Source organism: Hyperoodon ampullatus (genome assembly GCF_949752795.1).
Source record: "Hyperoodon ampullatus genome assembly, chromosome: 18".
In the NCBI taxonomy this organism is placed as follows: Eukaryota; Metazoa; Chordata; class Mammalia; order Artiodactyla; family Ziphiidae; genus Hyperoodon; species Hyperoodon ampullatus.
The window spans coordinates 46047119-46062989 of NC_136931.1; the positions used below are offsets into that span (position 1 = coordinate 46047119).

The window sequence follows — 15871 nt, forward strand, 5'->3', positions numbered from 1 at the left end:
TTGACTGAGATGGGAGATGATAAATGGTAATAGCCAGCCACTCTGCAAAATGCCAAAATTCACCAAAGATTACTGGCCTCTTTCTTCATTAGGTGCTCCCTTGGATGCTACAGGCATTTGACTAGATTCCATAGTTCCAAAAAGGTTAATTCAGACTGTTTGCCAGCCCAATAGTTGTTTGGGTGGAGGGACCGATTCCTGGATCTTCCTGCTCTACCATCTTCCATGATGTCACTCACATATATGTTTTTATTTTAGATAGTTGTAATCTTTTGAAAATAATAGTTTTATAATCTGCCTCATACATAGCATGTTTAATGTTATTGTATATTTACCTAATATACAATATATTATTGTATATCAAATATATTATTTGATGTTACAAATAATATAGCAGTCTATTTTGAAAAAATGTGGACAGAGTTGTAGAATTCTAAGTAAGAAATTACATTTGACAAATCTTTATATTTTGACCTCTTTCTTTAGGTACCTTTTCAGCAGCACTTGCCCAGTAATTTCCAAACTGGCCCTCTGCTTCCTTTTTCATTTTATTTTCCAAGTCACAGAAGAAAAAATTCTGGAGGATAGTGGTTGCCAGGGGCTAGGGGTAGGAGGAAATGATACACTGTGGTTCAATGGGTATAAAGTTTCAGTTAAGCAAAGTGGTAAAGTTGTAGAGCTCTGCTTATAATTAACAATACTGTGATGTACACTTAAAATTTTATTAAGAGGGTAGATCTCATGTTATGTATTCTTACCACAATTAAGAAAAATAGGGAATTCCCTGGCAGTCCAGTGGTTAGTTAGGACTTGGCGCTTTCACTGCTGGGGCCCAGGTTCAATCCCTGGTCCGGGAACTAAGATCCTGCAAGCCAAGTGGCGTGGCCAAAAAAAAAGAAAAAAAGAAAATGAATGGAAATGATAGTATTAACAAAAATGCTGGTGAAGTGTACCTAACAATGAAGTCATCTGCCAGCTTGAAAGAAAAAAATGTAAGGTAGCCTGGTGGAAGAAAGTATAAAAAAGAGTTGAATCTGCTGTTGGAGACAATGAAAGAGTGCATCAGGATCAGGTAGAACCATGCAATAAGCACTTATAAGACTGATTACATAGCCAAATTGAGCCAAGAGGAAACTTGGGGTGATTAGGCATCATATACTCTTACTCTGTGGCTTTCTGTGTTTAGCTGCTGCCCCCTAAACTGCAATAAATAAATAAAAATAACAGGTTAAAAAAATTAGGGAAGAAATCATGTGATTTTTGACTGTACTGACATAATTCCCTTACTAACCAGTTGCACATGAGCTAACTCATGTATTGAAATGTTTTGTAGCAGAATAGTACTAGTAATTTTCTACCTTTTCTGTGTTTGTCTGGCCTTCTCTCTTTCTACTCTCAATGTCCAGGTTTCAACCTTCACCGCCTCTCATTTGTTCTGTTATCTTCCAGACATGTGTTCCCTTCTCATTGCTCTTCTAATTAACTTATTCTTTATAACGCTACAAGAACTGTCTGTTGAAAACATTAAATCTGATCAAATCAGTTTCCATCATTAGAGCCTGTTTCTCAAACTCCTAGTGTGTGCAAATCATTCTTCATGGTCTCTGTTTTCATACTTTTTCATTTTCCCTCTTTTGCTGTATGGTAGCTTTTTTTTTTTAAGGGAACTTTTATTTTTATTTATTTATTTTTGGCTGCATTGATCTTTGTTGCTGCGCTGGCTTTCTCTAGTTGTGCTGAGCGGGGGCTACTCTTCATTGCGGTGCATGGGCTTCTCATAGCAGTGGATTCTCTTGTTGAGGAGCACAGGCTCTAGGCACGCGGGCTGCAGTTGTTGTGGCACGAGGGCTCAGTAGTTGTGGCACATGGGTTTAGTTGCTCGGCGGCATGTGGGATCTTCCCGGACCAGGGCTTGAACCCGTGTCCCCTGCATTGGCAGGCAGATTCTTAACCACTGCACCACCAGGGAAGCCCCGCCAGTAGTCTTTTAAATTGAACACATTTAGCTCTATGCGAAACCCACTCTGTTTTCCACTTAAGAAAAAAAAATTTACTTAGCTACAAATTAATGAATACTTTCTCATGGATGGCATTTAAGAACTGCTGTTTAGTACTTGAAACAGTGCATTGTAAGAGGCACTACCTGAATACAGTGAGTAGACATGTATCTCATATCCTCTGTTTTCTCACCAGTTCGGTCCTTTGGTACAGAAGACAGACCAACAGATCGTCCAATACCACCTCGAGATGAAGTCTTTGAATACATTATATTCCGTGGGAGTGATATTAAAGACCTCACTGTTTGTGAGCCACCAAAACCACAATGTTCTTTGCCTCAGGACCCAGCTATCGTTCAGGTAACATAGTAAATTTGTCTTGGAGTTCAAGTAAATTTCATGCACATAACTAGCCTTGGATTTTGCCTCTCCTTGTTTTTGTTTTTTAAATTTTCTCAATTAGATGTTCATATAGCTTATTACCATTTTCTAGTTATCTGGATACCCAAAATAACTGGATAATGTTCTCACCCAGGTTTTTCTCTTTAGATAATAAGTTGGGACTAAATAGAGTAAGAAATAGCTGAGGAATTAATTTTTGTCATAAGATACTTTCTGATTTCAACAATAGTTAAAATAGCTAACATTTATTGAGATCTGACTTTATAAGAAGCACTATTCAAAGCACTGCACATATAATAGGACAATCCTCACAACACCCTCTCAGCTTGGTACTATAGTTATTCTCATTTTTATAATCCTCATTTTTATAAGTGAGGAAATTGAAGTAGACCCATAATTTGAACAGACCCAGGAATTCTGGCTCTAGAATCCAGGATCCATGCCACTATACTATTCACACGTGGTTCATATTACAAACCAGGGTGGTGATGGCTACTCTTAGGTAAGATGACTAAGTTTAACGGAAAAAATGCTAAATCACATTATATATTATATGTTTGTTACGTAGTATACATGCAGTGCACAAACATAAAAGGATTTTAACATGTACAGATACGTTGTTCAGTTCCCAAATAAAGTATTAAAGAAGACGATCCTAAGTATCCTCATTAAGAGGAGGGTTTTTTTAATCAGTTAATTTATTTATTTATCAGTTATTTAATTTATTTTTGTCTGTGTTGGGTCTTCGTTGCTGTGAACGGGCTTTCTCTAGTTGGGGTGAGCGGGGGCTACTCTTCATTGCGGTGCACGGGCTTCTCGTTGTGGCTTCTCTTGTTGCAGAGCACGGGCTCTAGGTGCACAGGCTTCAGTAGTTGTGGCGCATGAGCTTAGTTGCTCCGTGGCATGTGGGATCTTCCCAGACCAGGGATTGAACCCACGTCCCCTGCATTGGCAGGCGGATTCTTAACCACTGTGTCACCAGGGAAGCCCGAGGAATTATAAAATTTGTGTATTTTATTTAAAACAGAAACACATGATGTCTAAAAGATTGTAAATTATGAATTAAGATGTTCATTATAGTACCTGTTTATATGTTAATTGGAAGCACATAGAAACTCTGAATTTCTACTATAGCAGCAGAGGAAGGCAGGTTAACATGAGTATTTTTAGTTACTGGCATAGATGATTAAAAACTTTGTGGCCCCCATATGGTTTTCCTGCTGAATCCATTTCCTTCTCAAGGTTTTTTTCTTGTCAAAAGTCTTTGGTCGGGCTTCCCTGGTGGTGCAGTGGTTGAGAGTCCGCCTGCCGATGCAGGGGATGCGGGTTCGTGCCCCGTCTGGGAGGATCCCGCGTGCCGCGGAGCGGCTGGGTCCGTGCGCCATGGCCGCTGAGCCTGCGCGTCCAGGAGCCTGTGCTCCGCAATGGGAGAGGCCACAGCAGTGAGAGGCCCGCGTAACGCAAAAAAAAAAAAAAAAAAAAAAAAAAAGTCTTTGGTCATTTGCAGTAAAATATGCTTGTTGGGTTTTTTTAACTTCCTCTTTTTTATCCTGTGAGTGATAAAAATCTTAGGTTTTCACAAAACTGACTATTAAAATATCTATTGTCTTGCATAGAATGTGCCTTCCAGCTATTAAAAGGAAATACCTAATGAACTCTTCTAAAGAAAATATTAAGTGCTATATAAAATTAAAATGGGAAAAAAAGAGAAAGTACCTTTTAACATTTACTTACTATTTTTCTGAATATAAGATAAGCTTTTTAAGAAATAATAAATTTGGTTCTTGCAACATAAACTGGAGAAATTCTCTACTCTTATCTATCCCCTGCTTTATAAGTCTTACTTTTGAGGAATTAAGTCTGAAAGAATCCTGAGAAAATGCGAACTTCTTAAATGGAGGGAGAGGAGAGACATTCTCATAGAAATAGCTGCCTACACCAAAGAGCGATGTTATCGGACTCTCATATCTTTTGATAACTCTGCAGAGAACAACTTATTTAATCAATCAGTTTTATGGAATGACAATAACCTAGAGAGCACAATTCAAAACGATTTTTAAAAACTTCTTCCAACCACTGTAAATTTTGGCTTTTGATCTTTTGATTCATTCATTCAGTAGTATTTATTGAATACCTGCCATATGTCTGATACTAGCAGCAAACATACAGACAGGGTTCTGCCATCAGTGAACTTGTATCCTGGTGGCTGTTAGTACACTTCATATTTATATTATAAAACATTTTATGTTAAGATAAATTAATGTATATATATACATATTAATATATTTATATATATATTTTTTAGGTTTAGTAAGAAGCTTGTTATAAAGTGCTCTTTAACGTAATAATAACTGTATTTAAAAGTGTAAGTGGTAGGTGGTTTTGTACAGGATAGTTTGTTTCTGCATTTCTTTCCCATAAATTTAATAGTATACCTCAAGTGATTGAAAATAAGAGTAAAATCAAAAGTGAGATGTCTTACTTATGTCACCACCAGACTGAAACTTAGTACTATAATGAAATTTGATTTTTCTCATATTTTTTCTTTAAGCAAAGTTAGTTTACTTATTCGGGTAACTTTTCTTTGGTTCTTTCCTAAATCTGTTGTAAAACTGAACTCAGAGGAGGAGTTCATTGTAGAAAAAAGCATTTATAAATCACATTGCGTACAATTGACACATGTATATAAATACTGCAATCAGGTTATTCAGCTGTTTTAACATTAAATGCATGTTGCAAGTTGTTATAATTGCTTTTGTGTCTAGTAGTTGTAATTTAATAGTTTTCTTTAAAATGTAAATATCCGAATTTCTTTCCATTATATACATATTGTTTAGAGCCTGGAAAATTAACCCGTGATCTTTTCTTCAGTCTTCACTAGGCTCATCTACTTCTTCATTCCAGTCAGTGGGCTCCTATGGACCTTTCGGCAGGATGCCAACATACAGTCAGTTCAGTCCAAGTTCATTAGTCGGGCAGCAGTTTGGGGCTGTTGGTGTTGGTATGTTGTGCTTTTTTCCTTTTTTCTTTCTTTTTTGTATATTTCCCTGTCTTTACCACAAAGATATATAAAACCACAAATTTTCAGACATATTGTTTGGTGTTCCTTTTGTAGCCTATTATTTTAAAGACTTTATTTTAATGTCCTTAATGATTAGTGGTTCTATAAAGGCCATCTCTTAGAATGCTAACGTTTAAAAAAAAATGTACATATATCCAATTACCAAATTTTATTGAATGTTATTTTAAATTTACATAAGATATATCCATTTAAAATAAGCATTTTTTCCAACATTGTGGGTTTTCAAAAAGGGAAGTAGAGATAATGCCATTATTAGGGAGCAATATCAATATATAACACTATAAGGAGAAAATATCGGAGGGCTAGGCTAATAACAGTCCTAGTTATGATTGGAGGACAAAGGTTATCATGTACAAAAGCTAGGTATAATCACATCAGATTTTTTTGTGTTTATTTTTATAGTTGTGCATTTTAGCTCTCAAGTACACCTTTATTGAAATTTCTACAGTAAAGAAGAGTTTTAAATCTCAAACTCTAGCCCTTAATCTTTTTTAATTCCATTGAAATAATCACTTACCAGTTTATTTCACTGATCACAAATCCAGTTTCAGGTTTATCTTGAAACTCATTAGTATGTTAACAGGTTTTGTTAAAATTAATTCCTTTCTATGAATATTTTTATATAGTTGTGACTTTTCAAGTATGTAAATGTTTTACTTATTCACAAAATAAAAAACAATGGGAAAAAAGTAAATCCAAAAATTGAATGAATACAAACAGAAACAACTGGTACTAAGTATATATCAGGTAACATAACCACACAGAAATAAGAATTCAAGTAAATTTTTACACTCTTAGTAAGATATCTTGTAGGAATAAATACAACTATTAAAAACAAACTTGACTTAGGGTTTATTATTGGTAGTGGTATTGGTGGTGTTAATTTTGAAACTATTTTGTATGTGTTATAGGATAGGGCAAATGAGTAATATATTGATGTTGTTGAGAAATGGTATTCTTACCTTGGAGAAGGGAGATATAAATATGGAATGGGGAAAGGTAAAGAAGAATGCTATGGTGGTGAATGTGAATTGGAGATATGGGTGTGAACTCATTTTTTAAAAACTGGTTGTTTCCTGACTCTGTTCATAGGAAGGGCCTGGAAACAATGATACCCAGTAGCAAAGAACATGTATAAACCCAGTTCTTGCTTTCTAAATACCTCTCCCCACTAAAAGGGATCTAGGCCCCTTTTAAAAAGAAGAGGAAAAAGAGGAAACAATGCTTTTAGAATAACACTAGCTAATAAATAGAAAGAGTGGTGGACATAGAAAATCACCATTTTGTAATCTCTAGTGAAATAATTAACAAGAATTATCAGTGGATGCTAAAATCATTGGGTGAATGGTGTTGGAACAGGATATTTAAATGATCTTAAAAGTATCATCCCACAGTTTACTTATTAATTCCAAAGGGAGAAAATGTGCCTTTATAATGGAGAGATCTGATGGTCACCATCTTAATTAAGTTGTCAAGTTTGGCATTGCCATAATTAATGATTATAATTCTCCTGATGTGATGATACGGGGGAAGGGGGGTAAACAACTTCACTTCTGTGGTATTCTTGCTGAAAATGCAGACTCTAATCATGAAGAAATTGAGATATATATTCAGAATGCCAGGCTCTTCAAAGGATTCAATGTTGTAAAGAACAGAGGCAGCGGGACTGTTTTGTTTTTTTCTTTTAATTGCATTCGATCTTTATTTTTTTTTAAATTAGTTTATTTATTATTTATTTTTGGCTGTGTTGGGTCTTTGTTGCTGTGCACGGGCTTTCTTTAGTTGCGGCGAGCGGGGGCTACTCTTCCGTTGTGGTGCGTGGGCTTCTCATTGCGGTAGCTTCTCTTGAGGAGCACGGGCTCTAGGCGAGCGGGCTCTAGAGCGCAGGCTCAGTAGTTGTGGCGCACGGGCTTAGTTGCTCCGCGGCATGTGCGATCTTCCCGGACCAGGGCTCGAACCCGTGTTCCCTGTGTTGGCAGGCGGATTCTTAACCTCTGCGCCACCAGGGAAGTCCTGGGATTGTTTTAGACTTGGGAAGACTGAAGAGACATAGCATCCAAATATAATATGTGACTGGATCCCGAGTTTTAGGAAAAGTTGATAATAAAGAATGTTTTAGGGGCTACTGAGGAACTTTGAGTAAGGACTAAATGTTGGGTGGTGTTATTGTTCATTTTCTTAGATGTGGTAATGGTATTGTGGTTAACCATATGAGAGAATGTCTGTTTTGGGGAGACGATTTTGAAGTATTTGAGGGTGAGGAGGCAAACTGATTGTAGTCTATATAGGCAAAAGAGAAGTGTGTATATCATAACATGAAGAAATGAAGAAATGGAATGGGCGTGGCAAGATGTTAGTAGTTGGTGAGCTAGATGGAGGAATATATTGATATTCAGTGTACTCCTCTTTCAATTTTGACACAGGTTTGACGTTTTTCAAATTTATTTATTTTTGTTGGGGGGTGGGTTGTAACCCAGACATTCATCCCTAATCAAAATTTAAATATTTAATTACTTTCAGATTTATTGTTGGATTGGTGAAATAGGGTAGCTTTCGTCCACGTACCTCCTAATCCTAGTCAAGTGAAGATCAATGTTGCTTATACATGTTAAATCAAGATATACTCTACGTTAGTTATAACTGTTAGAATTCTATTCTGAGGATTCAGATAAGGGACAATTGCAAATTATATTATCCTTTTGAGACTCCTTTCACTAAGTTGAATAGTTAGCTAACATTTGGATTATTGTACTTACCTTCTACATTACTGTGAAGTTTGCATAACTTAATATGTATAATGCATTTGAACAGGGTCTAGCACAAAGTATCTACATAATAAATACTGCTTCTGCTATTCTTCACATCCTGCTCCTCTAATCAAAGTATTTTGTGGTGGTGAAATACATATTCCTTATAAATGCTTTTATCTAATTTTGATATTGGGGGTTGCTGGTTTAGTGTTCTTTGGGTGTCAAAAAGGTAGAAGGTTTTGCTTGTGTTTTCCATGTGGGTAGACTTAATTTTTGCAGTGACAGATTATTTTTGATTGTTTGATTTTCATACTAGCAGAACAGTTTTTGGAGTGGCTAATTAGAGAACTATATATGGTATTTAGAAGTAGTTAAACGAGGAGGAGGAAAACTGTAGCATTGATTAAGGTGGCAGATGTTTTTTAGAAACGGAATTAACTTAGATATAGTTTGTGTTGGTAAAATTAAGCCAGATTTTTATTTAAGCCTCTTGTTTTCATTTTCTGTGCCTAGTATTCTGATGTAAAGAGAAAGTTTAAATAAATCAAGATTACACTATTGCTGTTTGGGGGGAATTTTTTCTATTTTAATTTTCATAGTTTTATTTGCAATTTATTTATTTATTTATTTATTTATTTTTGCGGTACACGGGCCTCTCACTGTTGTGGCCTCTCCCGTTGCAGAGCACAGGCTCCGGACGCACAGGCTCAGCGGCCATGGCTTATGGGCCCAGCCGCTCTGCGGCATGTGGGATCTTCCCAGACCGGGGCACGAACCCGTGTCCCCTGCATCGGCAGGCGGACTCTCAACCACTGCACCACCAGGGAAGCCCTTATTTGCAATTTATATCGTGATGGGTTAATATCCTGAATATCTAAAGAGCTTCTAAAAATAAAGCTCTACAATCCAACAGAAAAATTTGTAAAGATTAGAAACTGACTTTGCCTTTTTCAGAAAAAAATAAATACAAATGGCGCTTAAACATGGAAAGATGCTTAAATCTTGCTCATGATAAGAAATATACAACTTAAGTCATCACCAAGACCTCATTTCTCACTATCAATTTGACAAAAACCCAAAAGTTTGAATATATTCTGTTTTGGCAAGATTGTGAAGAAAGAGATACTCTCATACTTTGAAAGGAATGATGCACTGCATAGAATTTAAGTACTGTTGTTTTTTTTAAGCAGATGCACAAATAATTTTTATGTGCAAAGATTAGGTCATTACTGACATTAATTAGGAAAAATTAATTATCTCACAATAAACTGAAGCATCAAAGTAGCCATGACATGCTAAGTCTCATACTACTCTTGTGGGCAAGATGGAGGCATATTGGCTGGACATGGGTTCAGCCAGTGGGTACATTTTAGCTGCTTTAATAGCAGAACCATATTGGACAGTGATTCTCTTAGGTCTCTAGTGTTTTGTACACATTAATTTTTAATCACTGACTTTAATGAATACTTAACATGCTTATGAACTTTAAAGTTAGCATAGGGACTTCCCTGGTTGTCCAGTGGTTAAGAATCTGCCTTCCAATGCAGGGGACACGGGTTCAATCCCTGGTCAGGGACCTCAGATCTCACATGCCGCGGGACAACTAAGCCCGCACACCGCAACTACTGAGCACACGGGCCACAGCTAGAGAGCCCGCATGCCACAACTACGGAGCCCACGTGCCCTGGAGCCCACACGCTGCAACAAGGAGCCCACACTGCAGCGGAGGATCCCACATGCCACAATGAAGATCCCATGTGTTGCACCTGAGACCTGACACAGCCAAAAATAAAATAAATAAATAAATAAAGTTAGCATAAACCAGGAGCGTGTTTCATGCATTTAGGATGACAGACAAAGAATTGTTAAAGATCTACTTGGGGGCAATTCCCTGGCAGTCCATTGGTTAGGACTCCCTGCCTCCACTGCAGAGGGCACAGGTTTGATCCCTGGTCAGGGAACTAAAATCCCTCATGCCACGTGGTACAGCCTAAATAAATAAATAAATATATATATATATATATCTACTTTGGTAATGTATAAAGGAATTAAACATTCCAGTTAAAAAGCAGAGATCATCAAACTGAATTTTTTTTAAAAAGACCCTGCTATGTGATGTTTATAAGAGATGAATTAAAAGACAGAAAGTTAAAGAACAGAAAAAGGCATGACATACCATACAAACACTAATAACAAGAAAACTATGTTAGGAAAATTAACATCAGACAAAGCAGCTTAAAGATCAGGAGTGCTGCCAAAGATAAAGAAAGATTCTTCATAACGGTACATCAGGAAGCTGTAACAATCCTAAATGTGTATGTAACTTTTATAAAATAGTACACCAACACCAACAATTGCAGAATGTAGATTCTTTTAAGTAAATATTGATCAATCAATGGGATAGATCAAATCCTGGTCCATAAAACGAGTTACATTAAATTCAGAAGAATTGAAATCATATGTGGTATCTTCTCAAACCACAAAGAAATTAAATTTGGAATTAATAAAGATAACTTGAAAAATATACAAATAGTATATTTCTGTTTGCTCAATACAGAAATTGAGCAAACTTACAAAAATCACTGATGAATTAAAGAAGAAATCATAGGGGAAATAAGATATTTTTAAATATAATGATCATAAAGTACAACATAACAAAATTTGTGAGTGGAGCTTAAGCATTGCTTAGTGGAAATTTCATACCTTTAAATACATATATAAGAAAACAAGATTTTTTTTTTTTTTTTTTTTTTTGTGGTACGCGGGCCTCTCACTGTTGTGGTTTCTCCCGTTGCGGAGCACAGGCTCCGGACGCGCAGGCTCGGCGGCCATGGCTCACAGGCCCAGCCGCTCCGCAGCATGTGGGATCTTCCCAGACCGGGGCAGGAACCCATGTCCCCTGCATCGGCAGGTGGACTCTCAACCACTGCACCACCAGGGAAGCCCCGAAAACAAGAATATTTTAAAATCAGTGCTCTAAGCTGCCAGCTTATTAAGAAGCTAAAAAAAAAGGAAAGAAAATTAGCCCAAAAGTACTAGAAGGAAGAAAAAATTTAAAGCAGAAATCAAGGAAATAGAAACAAGTCAAAAAATATATATAACATCATCAAAGCCAGGAGCTGGTTCTTGGAAAAATTTCATAAAATTAATGAGCCCCTAGCAAGACTAAACAAGGAAAAAAAGAAGACTCAAATACTGATACCAAGAATGAAAGTGTAGGGGCTTCCCTGGTGGCGCAGTGGTTGAGAGTCCGCCTGCCAATGCAGGGGACACGGGTTCGTGCCCCGGTCCGGGAAGATCCCACACGCTGCAGAGCGGCTGGGCCCGTGAGCCATGGCCGCTGAGCCTGCGCGTCCAGAGCCTGTGCTCCGCAATGGGAGAGGCCACAACAGTGAGAGGCCTGCGTATTGCAAAAAAAAAAAAAAAGAATGAAAGTGTAGGCATCACTATAGATCCTAAAAGGATAGTATGAAGATATTGTGAACAACTTTATGTCAACAGATTTGACATCTCAGATGAAATAGACAAATTCCTTGAAAATACAACTTTCCTAAACCAACACAGGAGGAAGTACAATCTCAGTATCACCCTGTTAAAGAAGTTGAAACTAATTTAAAATCTTCTGTAAAGAAAATTCTAGACCATTTGCTTTACTGATAAATTCTACCATTTAGGGAAGAAATAATTTTACCAATCTTACACAAACTCTTTGAGAGAATAAAGGAAGAACACTTCCTAACCAGATAACCAAGGCAAGCTGAGATACCAAAACCTAAATGGTATCTAAATGAAATCAATACAAGAAAATAAAATTGCAGCTAATTTCCCTGAACATATAATGTAAAAATCCTTAACATAGTATTAGCAGTGGAAGCCAGCAGTTCATAAAAAGGATATTACATAATGACATCTCAGGAATGCAAAGATGTTTTAACATTTGAAAATCATTGGTAATTTACCACATTAACAGAATAAAGGAGAAAAACTGCAATCCCAAGAGATACAGAACAGGCATTTGGTAAAATTCAATACCCATTTATCAACAACTAAGGAATAGGAGGGAATTTCCTAATCTGATCAGTGAAATGAAAAGCTTACACACATAATTGTGGGATAATGAATGCTTTTCCCTTGAGGTAAGGAATAAAGCGAAAGAATTGTCTTATTTCATGTAGTGTTGTTCTAGAGGTCCTAGTCAGTCCAGTGAGGCAAGAAAAAAATAAATAAAAGATTTAGAGATTGGAAAGGCAGAACTAAAAATGTCATTATTTGAAGGTGACATGATTGTGTATGTAGAAAATGCAAAGGAATATTCAAGCTACTGGAATGAATAAGTGAATTTAGCATGGTAAGGGAATACATGGTAAATATACAAAAATCAACTGTATTTTTGTATTCAGAACAGACAATTTGGTAAGCTATGGCCTGTGGACCAAATCCCACCAGCCTCCTGTTTTACTGGAATACAGCCATACCCATTTATTTACATGTGGTCTGTGGCTACTTTTACACTACAAGGGCAGAGTTGTATAGTTATAACAGAGAGCATATGGCCTGAAAAGCCTAGAATATTTTATTTACCATCTGGCTACTTATAGATAAAGTTTGCTGATCTAGAACAAATTATTGGTAAATGAAATATAAAATGCAACACAGCTTACAAAAGCACCAATAACATCAGATACCCAGGAATGAATGTAACAAAAGATAGCATTTTAAAATCTCTATGTGTTTCTCAGTGGAGGGGAGTTCATTTTAACCCCCTCCCTCAGGGGACATTTGGTAATGCCTGGAGACATTTTTGTTTGTCACAACTGGGCGATACTACTAGCATCTAATGGGTAGAGGCCAGGGATGCTACTTAACATCCTACAATGCATGGGACAATCCCTCACAACAAAAAATTATCTGGTCCAACACGTCAGTAGTGCTGAAGTTGAGAAAACTCTGCTCTACAATAAAAATCACAAAACACTGCTGAGAGAATTTAGAGATCTAAATAAATGGAGAGTTAATCCATGCTTATGGGTTAGAATATTCAGTATTATTTTTATGATGACACTTTCCCCAGAATTGGTTTACAGGTTGACCACAATCCTGATCAAAATCCCATCACACTTTAAAAATAGAAATTGACATGCTGATTCTAATATTTGTATGGAAATACAAAATCTGTAATAGCCAAACTACTCTTGAAGAAAGAGGAAGTTTGAGGTATACACCCAATTTCAAGATTCAGAGCAGGGAATTATTGATATAAGAATACATAAATAGGGCTTCCCTGGTGGCGCAGTGGTTGAGAGTCCGCTTGCCGATGCAGGGGACATGGGTTCGTGCCCCGGTCCAGGGAGATCTCACATGCCGCGGAGCGGCTGGGCCCGTGAGCCATGGCTGCTGAGCCTGCGCGTCCGGAGCCTGTGCTCCGCAACGGGAAAGGCCACAACAGTGAGAGGCCTGCGTACCGCTAAAAAAAAAAAAAAAAAAGAAAGAAAAGAATACACAAATATACCAGGGTAAAGAATAGAGAGTACAGAAATAGACCTACTTAAATGCTGATTTAAAACAAAGATGCCAGTGCAGTTCAATGGAGACGGGGAAATCTTTTTTGTTTTGTTTTGTTTTGTTTTTTTTTTGTGAATGATGATTATAAATTTCACTTTTATTTTCCTGTGGATAGAAGGGGAAATCTTTTTAACAAATGATCTTGCAGCAGCTGGATATCTATTTGGAAAAAATTAACAATGACCCCTGTCTCACACTATACATAAAAAATAATTTGAGGTAAATCAATAGCAGCAATGGTATGAGGGAGGTGGGTGTAGTATGACCGGGAACTCAGAAAGGAGACGGAGGATATAGAAGAGTTTGCTCATGGGGTTGGGTGGCGGGGGGGAGGCAGGCGCAAGCAGTGGGAGGTTGAGTCAGAGCAGGATGGAGGTTGAATACACATCATCAGAGCGGTTTATGTCTTGGTCATTACCCAGAAATACTAGGGATAATGGGATAGATTCAGCATCCCACAGAATTATTGAGAGCAGTAGTCTCAACATTTCTGGGGATGTTGTGGGAGGTTATGTTAGGCCTCTCCTTAGCTGGCTGGGACTGCAGCCTGAATGGATTACACCTCTAAAGGAGTCCCATTCGTTCTTATTGTCTGAGGTACTTTGCTGAGTTCTGATGCCCCGTTTTAAAAGAGATATGAACAACTAGAATTCATTAAATTAGGAGAAGTCAAAAGAGGCAAGGCTTAAAGAGCATGTGAAGGTGAGTAATTGTTGAAGGAACTAGAGTTGCTTAGCTTGGAGATTAGAAGATGTGAGGAACATGATCATAATCTTCAAGTAATTTAAAAGCAGATAGTTAAACTTCTGTTGTGGAATAGAGAGGTGTAAATGAGTAATGAGAAAAAAGGTAGGCAGATAAGGGGGAGGACCTTATAAACTAAGGTAAATAGTTTGAACTTTTTTCTTGAGGGCAGTGGAAAGCCATCAGAGAGTCCTAAGCACTGTAGTGATGTGATTATTTTTCTGTTTCATAAAAGATTATTCTCAGTACCACTTTTATATTGGATTTAGAGGTGGGGGAAGAGGGGCTATTGAAACAGTTCCTGCTAGAGAAAACCTATGTAGATTAAATATTAAGAAGAGAGCACAGCATATGGAAAGTGATTGATCCATAAATTCTGAAGAAATGTAGAAAAGAAGATTGACATAACCTAGTATAGCAAAGGTCCTTTCGAGGGATTTTGTTCCTCATATTACCAGAACTTTTTGTGGTTGCTTTAGGCAGAATGCAGCCCCACAATACTGTACTGAGGGGAGGCATTAAAATGGACTGGAGTCCATTGTCCACTGCTTTGGAAATGCTGGAAAAGCTCTTCATAGACCTGTCTGCTTATTTGGCTATTTGTGCAGATACTTGGTGTTAAGATAATTGAACCTTAATGTTGGTGTTGAATGTACCATTTCTGCTACTTCTCTATCTGATGTACACCCTTGCTGTCTCATCTGTATAACTGTCCAGGAGAGTATTGCATATGTTAAAAAAATTGTTTGCATCCAAAGGTGCTAGAGTATATATGGGCTTGCTTTTCATATATTGTCAAAAATTTCTCAAATTATTTTTTGATTTAGTTTCATTAATTTCCAGTATTATTAATTTACACAGGTGCTACGGGAGGGACAATTATCATTAAAATGCTGTGTTACTTTATATAATTGAAAGGTTTAAAATTTAAAAAAAAATTTTTTGTCATTCAAAAAAATTTTCTTAAAGCTGGAAGCTCCTTGACATCCTTTGGAACAGAAGCATCAAACAGCGGTGCCCTATCCCAAAGTAGTGCAGTTGGTTCTGCCTTTACACAGGATACAAGATCTCTAAAAACACAGTTATCTCAAGGTAAGCTGTTTTTTCCTTCAAAATTTTCCATTCTAAATTTCTATAGATAGTAGCCTTTCTCTGAATGTAAGAGCTTTTGCAGCTTGTAACTCACATGTATAATTTCTACTTAGTTCTTTAAAAAAAATTTTTAATCGTTGTTCAATAAGTACATTATTGAATGACTTCCACTGTTCAGACTTTTTATAGTCCTAGATCATAAAACTGAAATGGTGAACACTGTCTAAGTTTGACTTTTTTTT

The 15871-nt window shown here is 37.0% G+C and overlaps 1 protein-coding gene across 1 annotated transcript in view; it reads left to right on the forward strand.

The window, feature by feature from the left end:
- The window catches only part of LSM14A (LSM14A mRNA processing body assembly factor), a 46784-nt gene that overhangs the window by 14084 nt on the left and 16829 nt on the right, over positions 1-15871 (forward strand). Inside the window, exons 2-4 of the mRNA XM_079722880.1 lie at positions 2194-2357; positions 5271-5400; positions 15507-15629. Of these exons, the coding sequence (XP_079579006.1) occupies positions 2194-2357; positions 5271-5400; positions 15507-15629 (417 nt within the window). The remainder of the gene's footprint in view (positions 1-2193; positions 2358-5270; positions 5401-15506; positions 15630-15871) is intronic.